Here is an 18,193-nt window from a genome sequence, read left to right on the forward strand (position 1 = left end):
GTAGAACACCCATTAACACCATCCTACCTAATGTGTCCCTATAATAGATCAACCCTGACCATCCAACTACTCCAACCACTTTTAATGCCTGACTGGCCAGCTGTGGGACCATAGGAAAGCAGTTTGTGGCAGTCTATGAAATACATTGTGGCATTGATCCTGAAAAGGTTTTGCATATAATGGTACCGCAGTCAGTGGAAAGAATGTATAACAAGTAAAATGCAATAAAGTTTGTTTAAAAAAAAAAGGAAAGCAGGTTGTGGCGGAGTGAAAGACAGTGCTATGAGGTTGTCCCATTTGAAAAGCGAACTGGGCCATTGTCAATGTGCACAATTGTGTTAACTTCATATCATTAATCCACCCCCATTAAAAAGTTAATTAAAAAAAAGACCAGTGCATTGGTGAGCTGAAGTATTTATAAAAACATTGTTATGAAGTTAACCCACAGTAGCAAATTTTCATCTGCTACAGTTGGCACTCATTTAAGTAGTTTTTTTCTTGCTACCTGTATTTTTTTCATACATGGATTTTGGTTACCCTTGGGTGGACTGCCATGCTTTAGAAGGTCAAAATGTGCTGTATACATTCCTCGGTAATAGCTCAGATCAGTTTTGCATGAATTTGCTTATACCTTTGCCATTGCTTGCCAAACTATTAGGCTTAGCTTGTCTGCCATGCGCCAACTATTTGTTTTGTGACAGACGTTCTGACTTATTCTTCCTAGGTTTGTTCTCAGGTTATTAAAAATTGACACACACATCTTGAATCTATAGGCTTTCCTTCTCTTGTGACTACGTGTTGATGAAGCTTGGAACAAACCAAATCCAAATACAGCTCCCTCGACAGTGATCAACTGGATGATCAGTTAACTGCTTATCTCATAGTCCAGTGTTGTGCTCTTCGTTGCTTCAGAACCTGAATCTGTACAACTGAATAAACCCAGCAGCTGCTGCTGTTTGTAGTGTTAGATCAAACACAAGTCTTTAGTCTATTGTACTACTAAACTACATGTATTTTCTATTCGGAATAAATAGCTTTTTTGTTTCATCCTGAGTTCTACTTTTGCATACTAAATACTTTACGTCATCACCATCAATAAAAAGCATGCACTCTTTCAGCTTGAATGGAAACTCTAATTACACTAATTTTGTTGGTTCAAAGCTAAACAAAATACAGAAAATAATGTTGGTGTTGTATCACTATGCTAAAAAGCTGCAGGCTTACTATGCCAAATCTTCCTGTAAAATGTTATAAACGCGATGGCCTCTTTCTTCATTAAATGAAACCGTATGAAGACTGAATTTGTTGCCCTTCACTCCAAAGATTCTTTCCCTTCTGTTCAATGAATTGGAACACTAACTTATTTTCATCTTTCTCCCACATCAATTACACAATCCAGATCACTTGGTTACATTTACAAAAATCTAAATGTGATATCTCCAAAATTACTCAAACCACCTCCTTACAACTCCTTATTCTCAATAACCAAAAATCTTGCATTCCTTCTGCTGAATTCATAATATTGGTTCTACAAGTGGTACTGTCCCATCTATATGGTGGTAATGGTATCTGGCCTGCTCGAATCAGCTTTAGCATTTCTCAAGTCAATACGTTATACAACTTCTTGTCCTAGGCACTACAAATCAAACCATTACCCTTTGCAGATTGAATTAATTTCAGAATAACATATATCGTGCACGAAGACAAACATCTTGGTCTCCCCAACAATTTGAAGGATGAACTACACCTAACTGCATGTCTGAGACACCAGAAGTAAATCACCCCTAATACTGTAAATTCCAGAAACGTCCAAGACATTAAACCAGTCCTTCCTGTGCAGAGCACAGTCTTGTACCCATATACTCGTCATTGAAGACTCCACACCAATTTGCTATTCTTCTAAATGGAACTAAACGCATACCTGATAAAAATTGACATTCGTCTTTGACCTTTTTAACCACCTTACAAATAGTTTAAACACTAAACCAGCATGCTTCCCTTCCCCAAGTCTGAGATCCAACTGTTTAGAACTTACTTTTATGTTTAATTTGTTTGCCCTCTCTTCCTTTTGACCCTGTTCAAGCCTCTCAGATTGTTCTGTTGGAGTTCTAAGTGAATCGCCGCTTCCAGGGTGGCAATGGCCTGAAGTAGATTAAATTAAATGGTAACAGTGAAAGCAAGTCAAACAGAAATCCTTATTCTGCATTTTCCTGCTGTAAAAAAATGAAACTTGAACCAAATAGCCGCTGCATGGGCTTAAACCATCAGAACTACCATACATGCACATTGAATGTTCATTTTTTAAAATTGTGCAACAGAAACGTGATGGCACCACAGGTCACATGATTTTGACTGTCCTTCCTAGTTACGGTTTGTAATTCAAATCATCATTTTCAGAGACCAGAACAAGTTTTATATCAGTTACATAGTAGTGAAAACTTGAAATATTCCTATAGGGAAGGCTCACTACAACATAGGTGTGCGGCCGTCAACTGAGCAACCATTATGCTTGCTTAGTCATCTTGTGCATGGTTCGCTTTATTTGAAGAGGTTCTTTGGCATATCAAGTTTTATGTTTTTTTTGTTAGTCATCCGTAAAGACACAATGAGAGCTCCACAGAAGATTCCTCTTTGCTTCATAGTAGACAGAATATCAAGCAATGAAAAATCCATATTTTGTACATTGAGTATATTTCATTCAATGTAATTTGTTTACAGTGATATGCCTACTCTGTTTTCAGGAAGTACTTCCCTTAAAATTTGGGGAAAAAAGTGGTTTGCGTCTTGCTTTCCAATTCACCTGTAATTTCAGAAAGTGATAAATGGTTTAAATTGATTCAGGGGGTTTTATTTGGAGTAGTGTAGAGTTTAAATGCGTCTTCACAAAGTACCATGTTTCTCTTCTTTGCTTTGGCCTCTGAAGGCATAATTGTTTGAATTGACGTGAAATTGTTCCAAACTCTACTCTAGCTTCTATTGTTGGTACTCTTTTTCTCAGACAGTACTCTTTTTCTCAGACACTTGTTACCTGTGCCTCATGACTGAAGTGATGGTGAAATTATACTTTGCCTTAACCAACTTACTCTTTCTTCCTGGGCCTGTTCACTTGTAAGGGTTTTCTACTGTAATCTACTAAAGCCACAGCCTCTACCATATTGTGCCAAATCTGCGGCCTTTAAATAAAAGCCACAGTTGCAAGACTGGTTTCATAAGTGGTACCAGGAAGGTTATTTTTACTCCAGTGAACTCTGCTTCTCTTCGCCTGAACTGTTGAATATGAAGGGGATGGGTCCGTTTTTCATGTCCGTAGTTTGGTCCATGAGTGCTTGTACTAATTTGGTATGTGTAAACTTTTTTGTTTTCTCTAAAGCTCATGTTCCATAAATATCCATACTCTAAGTCAGTATGAAATTACATGCCTTAAGTCAATATAGGGGATGATGGGATTCTCTATGTAGCCATGTTCTAATCATCTGTGAAGCAAGCAGGCACACTTTTAACGGTGTTCCAGGGAGGGAAATCGGGGGCATACTCTGCTAAGCATCTACAACATACAACACGACTATTGAAATGTAACTGCCTTCATGTTGACAGAGGCACTCCTCTTGGCAATTACACTGCTCTTCAGTACATTCCTTTGACTGAGCACATTTATGATGCCAATATGAATATTAAGGTCCACTTTCTTGAAAGGTCATACTTGTTCTTTCTTATCCATAGTATCCTGGAATAGCAGAGCTAGCAAAAGTGTGTATCTTGAGAAAGTTGTTATTGGTAAAAATCGGCTCCCAATTTATCAACTTTACATCATCAAGATTGTCCTTTCTATCTTGTTGTAGGTACATTAAAATATGGAGGGAAATTATATTTCTAATGGGTGATTCTAGCTTCAAATTCCTCTCCTTTGAATATCCGAAGGTGCCAGGCTTCCGACACCAAATCTTACACGACTTCTTTTAGATTTCAATTGGTTGGCAACTTCTGCTTTCTCCTGAGCAGACCTAGAAATTTCTCCTAGTTAACTCTAATTTTGTGATCAAAATGGAATGCATATTTTGATTGTGCTGTGAATTTCAATAGTAGTAGTGAGCATAGCATCCTGTTTGTTAAATTGTTTCTTGTTTAGGATGTTAAATGATCAACTGAGATCTCAAAAACCTTTTCAATTTTTGTGGGATTGGTGATTCATCACAATTGACCAGCCTTTCATATTTAAATATTGCCTCAGTAGTGATTTTTTTGGCTGTTGTCCAAAGCATTGAACGTTAACATTTGTCTGCATCATCCAAGTTTCTGTGCAATACACATTTTATTAACGTTTTTGCCCTATAAATGTTTCAATATATTGTAAAATGCACATACTGTGTATTCATGACGTGGCAGTTGTATGCTTATAAATATTGCAAACTTACAGGGTAAAACTGAATGGTCCTGTATCTTTTATTGAGCATCACAGGGTATCAACGTCGTATTTAAAGTGCTTAATTTGTGTTAATAACATTGAAAAACATTTTTAATATTCATTGCTGTTATTGTACCTCACATTTTGTGGTAGTGCACATGAAATGAGAGCTTTCCAACATGTTTACCTATTCATTTTTCAGGTGTAGCAATGATGCAAATTGTCAGCTGCCCGTACGTAAAGACTGTTGCTACCACCAAGACCGGTAACTTCTAAAATCAAAAATTGTTTTTTTCTGGAAGTTTGCATGCATATGAATGTGCTTATTTGTCAACGAGAGTAGACTATGCATTTCAGACTAAGTTATACATTTTTATACAGTGTTGGTTGGTTTTGCCAGTATTCTGTACAGTTTCTTTGAAACAGTGATGTCTTGTTCTATACTGTGTACATGCCATTTAGTAATTTGGAGGTAATTTTTATTACTGTTTCAGGTCTAGAAACTTGCATGTTGAAAGTTAGTTGCTGCGTGAGAATCAGGTGGAAGTTTTATACTTAATCTGTACTAGGTGAAGGAGCATTGATCTTGAGGTGACCCCAACTGAAATGATCTTTGTCCAGCTGTGTATGGCACATTATTTTAATGGTTATCGTATTTGTGAGAACGTAATTGCTTTATAATTCAGTCATTTATTCATGTATAGAAGTTGGGTAATACATATATTCTTTGGGGCTAATAGATGGCTTTTGTTTTATACATTTAATCCAAATCGAGGGTGGAGGTGATCTGGTAACTAAGTTGCTGAACCGCGAAACTATAGTGCTGTGTTTTAATCTCTGCGTTTGCTGCAGGCCTAAAAATGTTTAATTCAGGGCAGATCACTCCGCTTGTAAATGTTTATAATTATGTCTGTTAAAGGTCTACTGCAGTATACAAATGCAGTTGAAAAAAAATGTATCAACTATGGTATCAATCATGCATCACCTCCTGCTTCTTGAATAATGTTTCAACCAACATTGACTTGGTCAAATGCAAATACACACACAGCGTCACGGATGCACAGATATGTATCTACCAATATGGAAAGCAGTGGAGAAACATACATGGGCAAAAGTATTCAGATTCCGGCATTTTTGAAGGTGTGTAGATATATGCAGACACAAGAAAGCAGACCTACGCAAACAGGTACAGCCTCCTACTCACAACAGTCTGATACACACTTTCAATGTACAGCACCTCATGTTCAAGATGTTCATTCTACAATGAAAAAACTAGAAAGCTGTCCTGCTTCTTGTAGATATGATTGTGCTGTATCAGTCACATACCAGTTAAAATTGTGCAGCTGGTAATCGAAAGAGAACCTTTATTTTGCCCCAGTATTGGAACTTTCATAAATTCCCATGCTTTGTATCAATCCCCCGTCATCGGAATGGGAGCCTCGGTAAATAAAAAAATACTATAGCAGTAAGTACAAAAGAGAAAACCAGGCCTAGGCCTCATCTCATTTTGTAGCTTGTCCACCTCTTTTTGTAAAAGAGACCAAAAATTCAGCAACAACCAATCAGAATAGCCTCACCCCTTAAAACCCTCCTGAGAGCCTCAGATTTTTCTACCACACGTTGTGCTAGGGAGTCTCCATTGAGCTCTGCTCAGATTTCTCTTCAGATTGGATTCTTTTCCATTTCTTCCAACTTTAATATGTCTGACAAGGAGAAGAAAGGCTTTATTTAGAGCTTGTGCTACTTGTTCTTGGAAGAGGCTGTTTGTGGAGGACAAGCATGAGGACTGTATCTACTGCTTGTACCTGGACCACAAGGCCACAGATTGTAAGATCTGCAGGACATTCTCTAGAAATACCTTGAGAGACAGGGAAGGCCGCTTGCTGACTTGGCTCCAAAAAATGAAGTCACGTAAGGAGGTTTTGTCATCTGACAGTGAGGATTCTTCCTCAGCTGCGTCCTCCAGAAGATCCAAGAAAAGGGGTAGGTCATCCCTTCAGCATCTATTGAGCCCCCTAAGAAAGCCTTACAAAAGACCTCTGATAGGTCTGAAAGGGCTAGTCTCATAAAATCTCCTTACCGAAGTGTAAAGGAGAGGCTGGCACAGACTGATGAGACACAGACAGCTAAGAAGGTGAAGAAAAGTTTATCTGTAACTTCTCCATCATCTGAAAAGGATAAGGGAGGTAAGAAACCTTCTGCTATCCCTCAGGACGGAAGATCTGACAAAAACTACGGCCGTCGACGACGTAAACAGCTGGTACGTCGACTGCTTCCAGAAAGGACTTAAGTTCAGGTACAGCTTCGTCGACGGGCCCGTCCACGGCAGCTTCGTCGACTGCGGCATTGATATCTTCGTCGATGTTTAAAGTACCTGTTTCCTGCTCGTCGATGATGGTGTTTACATCTTCGATGTAGACGGTAATGACGACGAAGATAGAGTCGCGAAGACTAGGACAACGTCGACTATGACGATGGCGGCCATGATGATTATGACTGCGAGCTCGTCGACGACTGTAGACTATCAATCCACCGTCGACTACTAACCCTCCGTCGAAGAAATTCCTCTCTCCATCGACGGTCCCGTCGACGATTCCACCGACGTTACTGTCGACGACGAGTCCGTCGACGATTCAAAAGGTCCGCATATCTATAAGAAGGCAGCAAAATACCCCAGAAATGACGACATCTCTGCGTGTAACTCCTTTGCCTCCCACTTTGCTTCTGGATGAGGAGTCTGATGAAGAGGATGGTCCTTATGGGGACGCTTATAGCCCATCCCAACTACAGGTGAAACCTCAAGATTCGAACTCTGATAAGTGCTATACTGAGGAGTGTCAGTTTGTGTCAGGTTTGCCCCACAAGTCTTACCTTTGCTTGTGGCGCGATTCCGCAGAGGCGACAAGAGCACCCGTCCCTGTACCCACCTGACCCTCGTGGACGATTATACCCAGCAGGGATGAGATGGACGCAGGGATGGGAGCCAGGGTGTAGGGTTAAGGATGGCGTGGAGCTGGTGGGGCGTCCCGGTGTCACTGGAAACCAGAACAAGAAAGATCAGAAAGTGAAGCAGACCCAAAAAGGAACCACCCCACATACACACACACAGGACCAGTTACCCTTGAGGACTCACCAAGGCTCTTGAAACGAATGTTCCCCGATGAGTGTAGCTCCGGATGTGAATAGCGAGGAAGGCGCTCCTGCGCGATATCGCCAAGTGCACACTAAATAAAGCGCCCCTGCGCGTTCACCCAAGCTAAAACAAAATGAAAGCGCTCCTGCGCGGGTAGCTGAAAACCGGAAACAACCACCCAGGTATGTGGTATCCCTGGTAAGGTGACAGGGTCTGTAGGCAGGGTTATTCCCAATGGCGCTCCTGCGCAGTGGGAAAACTAAAGTGTACACCCAAAACACAATCCTAGGTTCAATGTACACCCTTAGGGCGCTCCTGCGCACCAAGGGTCATGAAAACAAAAAATGAGCTTTTCCTGGAACCCCCAGGTGAATAATTGCACAAGCGCTCCTGCGTGGCGCTTTCTGAGACAAGGTAGCGCTTCAGCGCGGCTTGCCTCCTAGAAGGGTAAGAATCAAAGTATCCCTTCAGCTCGGCTCTCCGAGAAGGCAGCAGAAACAAAGTATCTTTTCAGCGCGGCTCTCCGGGAAGGCAGTTTGAAACAAAGTATCTTTTCAGCGCGGCTCTCCGGGAAGGCAGCTGAAACAAAGTATCCCTTCAGCGCGGCTCTCCGTGAGTCAGCAGAAGAGAGCTTGGAAGGGCATGCAGGTCTCGGCAAACAGTGTTCCAGCAAGGTACTGGAATCCGAAGCACTCAGCCGGCGGGAAACGCGAGGTTTATGCGTTTTCCCCCGGAAGTGCTTCTGAGCCTTGCTGCCTGGTGACTAGACCGGGTACTCGACTTCCGGCGGAAGTGAGTATCCCGGCCTCCCGTGTGTGATTGCGGAAATGGCCGGCCGCGGCAACGCCGCGAGCCGTGACAGTACCCACCCCCAGAACAGAACCCCTCCAAAGCCACCCCCGAAGTCAGAAAAGAGAGACAGGGCGAGGACACAGGGGATGACGGAGATGGAAAGCACGGACCAGAACAGGAGCATGGCGTACATGGGACAAGGGCTCCCAGGATCGTTCATCTGGACCGTACCCCTTCCAGTCCACTAGGTAGAACAGCTTGCCCTTGGTACGACGGGACCCCAAGATAGCCCTGACTTCATATTCATCATGGCCCTCCACCACCACCGGAGAAGGGGGAGACGGAAGAGAACTGCCAGACTGAACCGCCCGCAACAGGGAGACGTGGAAGACCGGATGGATTTTCATGTGCGGAGGCAGGGACAGCTTCATGGCCACAGGGTTGATTACCTTCTCCACAAGAAAGGGACCCACATAACGCGGCAACAGTTTTTTGGGCCCATGCACATTCAGGTGCCGAATAGAAAGCCACACGCTATCGCCTTCGCGATACACGGGTTCTCGTTGTCGATGAGCATCTGCACGCTCCTTGTAGGTGTCTTTTGCTTTTGCCAACTCGAACCGTGCCTTTTGCCACAGGTCGCGCAGTGTCGCATGGTAAGAACGTACGGAGGGCAAGGGGCAGTCCTGAGGCTCCTCCCATGCCGACGTGCGGGGATGGCGTCCATGGAGGCAGAAGAAAGGGGACATGCCGATGGCCGAATGCTTGCTGTTGTTGTACGCATACTCGGCCATCCATAGCACTTCGGACCATTCCTTCTCGACTGACAGCAGCAGACAACGGAGGTACTGTTCCATGGTGTGGTTTGTCCTTTCGGCCTGTCCGTCGGTCTGGGGGTGGTATGCTGAGGAGAGACGTACGTCCATCTCGAGTATCCTGCATGTCTCCTTCCAAAAACGGGACACGAACTGCGATCCCCTATCCGTTATGACCACGGACGGAATGCCATGGAGACGAACCACCTCTTGTACGAATATCAAGGCCAGGTCGGCCGCCGTGGGAAGTTTCGTCAAGGGGACGAAATGTGCCATCTTGGTGAGGTGGTCCACGATTGTGAGAACCGTGGTGTGTCCTGTTTTGGTGAGCGGGAGCTCAACCACAAAGTCCATGGAGACGGTATGCCAGGGAGAAGGAGGCACAGGAATGGGCTGTAAACGACCAACCGATGGTTCGGATCTGTTCTTGCCAAGCAGGCAAACGGCGCAGTTCGTCACATGTGCCTTTGTATCCGTCACCATCGTTGGCCACCAATACTGCCTCCGCACAAGATCGAGCGTTTTGTGGTAACCTGGATGGCCGGAGAGAACATGATTGTGACACGAGTATAGGGCCTTCGTTTGATCGGCTACCCCGGTTAGATGTGTTTGGTTACTGGGCCCTCCTTCTTCGTCCCCTTCCGAGACCACGGGATCGGACCGTGTCGTGTCTAGTTCTGCCTGGCCGCTGGAACGAACAGGAGCGATGATGCCCTGGAAATGTTTCTCTGGTAAGATCAGGCCAGGCTCATGGTCTTCGGCGTTTTCTTCCGTTTCAGCCAGCCGCGACAGTGCATCTGCTTTGGCGTTGTCTTTCCCGGGCCGGAATGTAATCATAAAGTCGTACTCGTTGAAGAATAAGGTCCATCGGAGCTGTCGGGCTGTGAGGGCACGTGCTGATCGTAGAAACTGCAGGTTTCTGTGGTCTGTATAGATGGTCACTTTATGTTTCGAGTCCTTCAGGAAGTGTCGCCATTCCTCGAATGCGGTCTTGATGGCTAGCAGTTCTCGGTCAGACACGGTGTAGTTGCGCTCGGCGGGTTGGAGTTTCTTAGAGTAAAAGGCCACGGGATGCAGTCGGCCCGTCTCGCAGTTCCGTTGTGAGAGCACACCGCCTATGGCGTCCTTGGAAGCATCAGCCTCTACGATGAAAGGCTGCTCGGTATCAGGGTGCACCAGAACCGGGGCCATGGTAAACCGTCTCTTTAGTTCCTGGAATGCGTTGTCAGCTTTTTGGTCCCAATCAAAACGTACTCCCTTGCGCAGCAAGCGCGTGATGGGAGCCACCATCTCAGAGAAGCCAGTGATAAAACGACGATAATAGTTGGAAAAGCCGAGGAACCGTTGGACGCCCTTCACCGACTCAGGTGTAGGCCAAGACAGGATGGCTTCCACTTTTTTGTTGTCCATTTGAATGCCTGCCGGTGTGATGATGTGCCCCAGGAACTCAACCGATGTGACGTGAAACAGGCTTTTTTCTAACTTCACGTACAGCCGGTGTTTCTCCAGTTGCTGTAGGACTGAACGTACATGATGGACGTGCTCTTCGTTGGTTTGTGAATAAATCAGGATGTCGTCGATGTAGACGATACAAAAGACGTCGATGTAGTCCCTCAACACCTCATCTATAAAAAACTGGAAAGCGGCGGGGGCGTTGCAGAGTCCGAACGGCATGACCTGGTATTCGAAGAGGCCGAACTTCGTCCGGAAGGCGGTCTTCCATTCGTCACCCTTCCGGACCCTGACAAGATGGTAAGCCCCCCGAAGATCCAGTTTGGTGTAAATGGTGGCGTTTTTGACCTGGTCCAGGAGGTTGGTTATCAACGGTAGCGGGTACCGGTTTTTAATCGTGATGGTATTCATCGCACGAAAGTCGATGCAGGTCCTCAAATCCCCTTCCTTCTTCGACACGAAGAAAAGAGGAGAGGAAACCGGAGATCTGGAGTGACGTATGAAGCCATTGTCCAGGTATTCGTCCAGATAGGAGCGGAGGTGGATGTTCTCTTTTTCTGTGAGCGAGTAGATCCTGCTGCATGGCAACGTGGAGCCGGGAATCAGGTCTATGCGGCAGTCAAAGGATCGATGGGGTGGCAAAGTGTTGGCTCCCTTCTTATCGAATACCCCCGCTAGGTCCTGGTATTCTTTCGGTATGGTTCCTTGGGAAACCATTCCCATCCCTACTACAGGTAACGAGTGTGCCTGTATGACCCGAGGACCTGTCAGGTCGATTTCTGCGTAACAGGTGCTATTACAGTACTCTGATTCAAGATGGACGGTTCTGGTCACCCAATCGATGCGGGGATTGTGCTTCACCAACCAAGGCAAACCCAGGATCACCTTGAACTGAGGGGCATCAATGACGTCGAAACATACGGACTCGGTGTGGTTGTTTGAGAAAACCATGGTCAAGGTTTCTGTTCGGTGTCGGATGGGGCCGGAAGTAAGGTCCGTTCCGTCAACGGCCTTGACGGGTTCAGGTTGGGCCTTCGTCACAGTGTCGATACCCAATGCGCGGGAAAACGCTGTATCGATGAAGCAGCCTGTCGCCCCGGAATCCAACATGGCGGTCACCACCCAGGTTCTGCCCGCCAGATTCCGTAAGGACACGTCCATGCCGACGTGATGACTACCGTCGTATACCACTGGGATCGCAGATGTGCTTGATGAAGAACCCAGAAGACGGACCCCTGTGTCTACTGGGTTTCCTCGTTTCCCGTCTTGTCTCCCTTGCTGATGGGCAACACGAACGGCCTTCTGCCTCGTGGTCTTGAGGGCTTAGCAGGGCATTCCCGTACGAAGTGGCCGCTTTTGCCACAATACAGGCACTGGTTCTGCTTCCTCCTTTTTTCCCGTTCTTGACTGGTCAGGGGTCCTCTGACGCCTCCGATCTGCATGGGTTCGGACGCTTCTCCCTGGGGAGCAGGTGCTTCTTTGGCTTTCTCGACGCCCTTGTCTCCGATGGGCAAGAGACGGTTGTCGTTCCCTTTTCCCCTGTCGGTCTTTCTTTCCTGTAGGCGGAAGTTCATTTTCACCACCATGTCAATGAAAGGGCCTATAGCTTCGGGCGGATCGGGATACTGCGAGATGAGGTCCTTTAGGTCATCCCGTAACCCTCGATAGAACACAGATACTTTCTTGTCCTCTGGCCAGTGGGCCTCGATGACCAGCCGGTTGAACATGGTGATGTAATGGAGCAAGTCCTGGTTGCCTTGCTTGAGGCCGAGCAACTCGTTGTCTGCAGCCTGCACGAAGGTATGGCGAGCGAACATACGCCGCATAGTTTCCTTAAACGTAGGCAGGTGGTTAAGCATGGGATCGTCGTTCTCTACCAAGGAGATGGACCACTGAGCCGCATCCCCGCCCATGTAAGAAAGTATGTAGGCGACCTTGGAAGCATCGTCGGGAAAGGCCGCAATTCTGGCCATGAAATGTAGTTGGCATTGATGGATGAATATTCCGTACTTAGTACTATCTCCGTAGAAACGTTCGGGTGGTGCCAACTGCACCGGGTGGGGAGTGACGACCTGGATGGCTGTGTCTTGGTTCGTGGTGGTGGTGGAAGGACCCCCAAAGGTGAACGTTGGTTGTCTCAACAGGCCGTCTGGTCTGGCTCTGGGGCTGGGAGTAGAACCCCAAGGATTAGTGACCCCGGCTGCCATTTGACCCTGTAGGGCCGTTATGTCCTGGCGGAGGGCGAGGTTCTCTGTTTGCATGGCAGCCAGCATGACCGCGATGTCTTGCAGAGTGACTTCCTGATCGCTCATGTCGTCTGGGCGGAATAGTTTTCGTGGGCTTCGGATTCTGTCAGGTTTGCCCCACAAGTCTTACCTTTGCTTGTGGCGCGATTCCGCAGAGGCGACAAGAGCACCCGTCCCTGTACCCACCTGACCCTCGTGGACGATTATACCCAGCAGGGATGAGATGGACGCAGGGATGGGAGCCAGGGTGTAGGGTTAAGGATGGCGTGGAGCTGGTGGGGCGTCCCGGTGTCACTGGAAACCAGAACAAGAAAGATCAGAAAGTGAAGCAGACCCAAAAAGGAACCACCCCACATACACACACACAGGACCAGTTACCCTTGAGGACTCACCAAGGCTCTTGAAACGAATGTTCCCCGATGAGTGTAGCTCCGGATGTGAATAGCGAGGAAGGCGCTCCTGCGCGATATCGCCAAGTGCACACTAAATAAAGCGCCCCTGCGCGTTCACCCAAGCTAAAACAAAATGAAAGCGCTCCTGCGCGGGTAGCTGAAAACCGGAAACAACCACCCAGGTATGTGGTATCCCTGGTAAGGTGACAGGGTCTGTAGGCAGGGTTATTCCCAATGGCGCTCCTGCGCAGTGGGAAAACTAAAGTGTACACCCAAAACACAATCCTAGGTTCAATGTACACCCTTAGGGCGCTCCTGCGCACCAAGGGTCATGAAAACAAAAAATGAGCTTTTCCTGGAACCCCCAGGTGAATAATTGCACAAGCGCTCCTGCGTGGCGCTTTCTGAGACAAGGTAGCGCTTCAGCGCGGCTTGCCTCCTAGAAGGGTAAGAATCAAAGTATCCCTTCAGCTCGGCTCTCCGAGAAGGCAGCAGAAACAAAGTATCTTTTCAGCGCGGCTCTCCGGGAAGGCAGTTTGAAACAAAGTATCTTTTCAGCGCGGCTCTCCGGGAAGGCAGCTGAAACAAAGTATCCCTTCAGCGCGGCTCTCCGTGAGTCAGCAGAAGAGAGCTTGGAAGGGCATGCAGGTCTCGGCAAACAGTGTTCCAGCAAGGTACTGGAATCCGAAGCACTCAGCCGGCGGGAAACGCGAGGTTTATGCGTTTTCCCCCGGAAGTGCTTCTGAGCCTTGCTGCCTGGTGACTAGACCGGGTACTCGACTTCCGCCGGAAGTGAGTATCCCGGCCTCCCGTGTGTGATTGCGGAAATGGCCGGCCGCGGCAACGCCGCGAGCCGTGACAGTTTGTTAACCAAGAAAGGCCTCCACAAAGAACACGGCAGGATATAGTAGCAATGCCGTCATCTCTTATAACAGACTTGCAATTGATGTTACAAGACTACAAAAATGGGTCTCTGTCGCAAACTGCGGAACAGCAGGAGCGTCCTCCTTTTCCATCCATTCCTACTACTCCTGCAGTGGTAGTGACGCCTCTGCTTACTCTGGTTTCGGGACCGGAACCCAGAGAGAGCTGTCAGGAGATTGTGACAGTTCAGGACGATGATGTCTCATCTGATGGAGACCTTCAGGTTGATCCTTCTCATGACCTGGATAGAGGTTGGGACGATGTCAAGGGGGATCCTGATTCACCAGTGCCTGATACTGCAACCTCCCCTCCAGCTGACATTGGAGGTTTACATAATCTTATGGAGAGGGCTTCCAAGAGATTTGACCTTCCAGTTAGGACGTTGCAATCAGACTGTTTCCTTTACGACTTCAATGAACCTTACAGAAAGTCAGTTCGCTCAATTCCAATAATTCAACATGTATTGGAAGGCACTAAAGTGATGCAGAATCCTGCGACAGTTATCCCTGTTCTTCCCTGGCTGGAGAAGAAATATAAAGCACAGGACGGCAGTCCTGCTTGTCTGACTGGTCAACTGAAGCCAGACTCAGTCATTTCCCAAGCGGTGCAAAGCAAGTCCAAGAATCCTTCGACACCACTTACAACACCGCCAGACAAGGAAGGGAGGCGTCTGGACAATGTGGGAAAAAGGATTTCTTCTATGGACAGCCTCCTGGTTCGAGCTGCTAATGCTCTTGCTATCTTGGGCAGATATGATCGCCAGATGTGGTGTGATTTATCCCCGTTTGTGGACCAACTTCCGGATGCAGCGAAGGATGAAGCCAGGAACACAATGATGGAAGGGGAGCGTTCCTCTTCAGAGGTGATAGATTGTGCTATGGACATAGCAACAACAGCTTTCCGTGCATTGGCGGGTTCAGCAGTTTTGAGGCGCCAGGGCTGGCTACGGGCAACCTGGTTTCGCCAGGAAGTCCAAAATAAGATCTTGGATTTACCTTACGACCGAGAGATGCTTTTTGGAAAGCATGTAGATGATGTCCTTCAAGGCATCATTCACGGCAAGGTCCTTGGGGTCATTGAACTACCGCAAAGTTGCTTTCAGAGGTGCGAGAGGGAGAGGTTTTTCCTCGTACAGAGGTGGCAATCAACAATGCTACTCTTCGTACTCTCAGTCCTCTCAATTTTCCAAGCCGCAATACTCACAGCGCCAAGGTCAATCGGTGTCTTTCTCTCGTCAGCAACCAAGAGGGCGTCAAGGGAGAGACCATTCTAAACGACAATAGCGGCTTCATGGCTCTTTCTACTGTTCCTACCCCTCCGATAACATCAGTGGGGGCACGATTTCTCATTGTCTACGCAGCTGGAAGGTCATTACATCAGACCAGTGGGTTCTGAATATCATTCAGGGTGGCCACACTTTGGAGTTTCAACAACTTCCTCCAACCAGAGCTCCAGGCGCCAACAAGTCGAAACATCTAGGATTTCTACGTCTCGAAGCCCACCAACTTTCATCAAGGGGGCAATAGAACCTGTACCTCACTCCCAGAGGGGGAAGAGTTTTTATTCCAGGTTCTTCCTGGTTCGCAAGACAAAAGAAAAGTGGCGTCCAATATTAGATTAAGGGAGCTCAACACCTATCTCATAAAACTATCATTCAGGATGGTCACCCTTCAGGATATTCTACGTCTACTGAATCCAGGGGACTACATGGCAACGCTGGATTTAGAAGATGCATACTTCCATGTGCCGATCCACCCAGCTCACAGGCAATACCTACGCTTCACAGTAGGCAAGAGCCACTTTCAGTTCAGAGTGCTTCCGTTTTGGTCTCAGGTCCGCACCAAGAATATTTACGAAGGTACTGGCTCCGGTGGCGGTGTTTCTCAGAAGACACTCTCTAGAGGTCTTTCCCTACCTAGACGATTGGCTGATAAAAGCTCCATCTTTCCAGGCAGCTACCAGAGCGGTCTCAAGCTGCATTCAACTTTTCAACCAACTGGGCCTGCAACTCAACAAGGAGAAATCGATCCTTCTTCCATCCAGGTCGGCAAAATTTCTGGGCTCTATTCTGGACACAAATCGCTGCAAGGACTTTCCATCGGAGGAACGTCAGAACAAACTTATTCTGTCAGCTCGTCTCTTGCAAAAGAGGAAGTCTCTGTCGGTCCGTCTCCAAAAGTCCCTGCTTGGATCGATATCATCCTGCATACCATTGATTCCGCACTGCAGGCTTCAAATGCGTCCGTTACAAGAGCAACTGGACAAGCAATGGCACCAGGCGGAAGGCTCGTTCGACGACAAAATCACGGTGACATCAGCAATGAGAAAAGCAAGCAGCTGGTGGTTGGTAAAAGACAACATCTCAAAAGACTTAACCTTCACGCTTTCCCCCCCATCACCCATGGTTTTAACCACGGACGCTTCACTAGAAGGCTGGGGAGCAGTACTTCATGAGTTGAAGGTGAGCGGTCATTGGTATCCAGATCAACGCAAAATTCACATCAATCTATTGGAACTCAGAGCTATTCGCTTAGCCTTGCAGGCCTTTCTTCCAAGGATTCACAATCGGACAGTGCTGGCTCGCACGGACAACACAACGGCCATGCACTATATAAACAAACAGGGCGGGACAAGATCCCGGGCTCTTTCAAAAGAAGCTCAGGAAATTTGGAACTGGGCGATTCTCCACAACATTAGTCGCCAAAGATCGATCAGTCACAAGTGGGAATTTGACCAGACCATTCTCAAGGAGATCTTTTCAGTTTGGGTGACCCCAACCATAGACCTGTTTGCAACCCCAGAAAGCACCAAATGCCGGTTCTACGCAAGCAGGGATCACCAGCGGGGGTCCTTGGGGAATGCGCTTTTGATACCTTGGTACGGCGCATTTGTCTACGCCTTTCCTCCAATTCCATTGATCCCGAGGCTGATCAGGAAACTCAAAGCGGAACCTTGCAAAATGATTTTGATTGCACCAGCGTGGCCCCATCAGTTCTGGTACACGGAACTCCTCCTACTTTCTCAAGACCAACCGATTTACCTACAGCCTATTCCGTCCCTGTTGACAATGTCTCAGGGTCAAATGCTCCATCCAGATCCGAGCTCGCTCCAATGGACTGCGTGGCTCCTGAGTACAGAGAATTCCAAGATTTGAACCTGTCAGAAGAGTGTAGAGATATTCTGTCTCAGGCCCGCGCACCAAGTACAAATAAGACTTATCGGGCAAAATGGAAGAGATTCTGTCTCTGGTGTCGGAGGCAGAATATTCATCCATACACTTAAGCTCCGCATCAGCTTTTACCATATATTCTTTCTCTGGCAAAATCCGGTTTGGCTCAGGTCCTTCACTTTGGTCTGCTAGGATTATCAAACAATTCCTGAAGGGCTTGTTCAGGGTGTTTCCTCCAGTCCGGCTTCCTCCACCAGTCTGGCAGCTTAATCCAGTTTTGGCTCATCTGATGAGAGCTCCGTTTGAGCCCATTCACAGAGCAGATCTAAAATTTGTGTAACATCAGCCAGGAATTCCATTTAAATGAGCCTGTGATTTTGAAGTCTTTTTTCCCCACGACTTACTACACCAGCGGAAAGATCTTTGCATTCTTTAGATGTTCAGAGGTGTCTGAAATTTTATCTGGAACGAACAAAACCATTCAGAAAGTCTTCTCAACTTTTTGTCTCTTATAGTGCCCCGCGGAAGGGATTTCCGCTTTCAAAGCACAGTATTTCACGTTGGAGCTCTAATACGATTCAGTATTGTCATCAGGAAGCGGGCAAACCGCTTGAAGACGAGTTTGTGCTCATTCAACGAGATCTGTTGCTTCATCAGTGGCTCTATTCTCAGGAGTACCTATCAAGGACATCTGTAGAGCAGCTACGTGGAGCAGCATCCACACCTTCATGAAGCACTACTGTTTAGATTCTTCCATGAAGGAAGATGCAGCGGTGGGTCAAGCAGTCCTGAGAAATCTTTTTCAATGAGGTGAGCTTTCCCTACAATCCCTCCTTCCTGTATTGCACATTTTGTATCTATTTTATAT

General features: G+C 46.9%; 1 protein-coding gene across 1 annotated transcript in view; it reads left to right on the forward strand.

The window, feature by feature from the left end:
• Positions 1–18,193, forward strand: part of LOC147659167 (uncharacterized) — a 372,891-nt gene that overhangs the window by 207,330 nt on the left and 147,368 nt on the right. The window contains exon 6 of the mRNA XM_086951924.1: positions 4,605–4,667. Coding sequence (XP_086808050.1) covers positions 4,605–4,667 — 63 coding nt within the window. The remainder of the gene's footprint in view (positions 1–4,604; positions 4,668–18,193) is intronic.

The sequence above is a fragment of the Lissotriton vulgaris genome, unplaced genomic scaffold (genome assembly GCF_964263255.1).
Source record: "Lissotriton vulgaris unplaced genomic scaffold, aLisVul1.2 SCAFFOLD_990, whole genome shotgun sequence".
NCBI lineage: Eukaryota > Metazoa > Chordata > Amphibia > Caudata > Salamandridae > Lissotriton > Lissotriton vulgaris.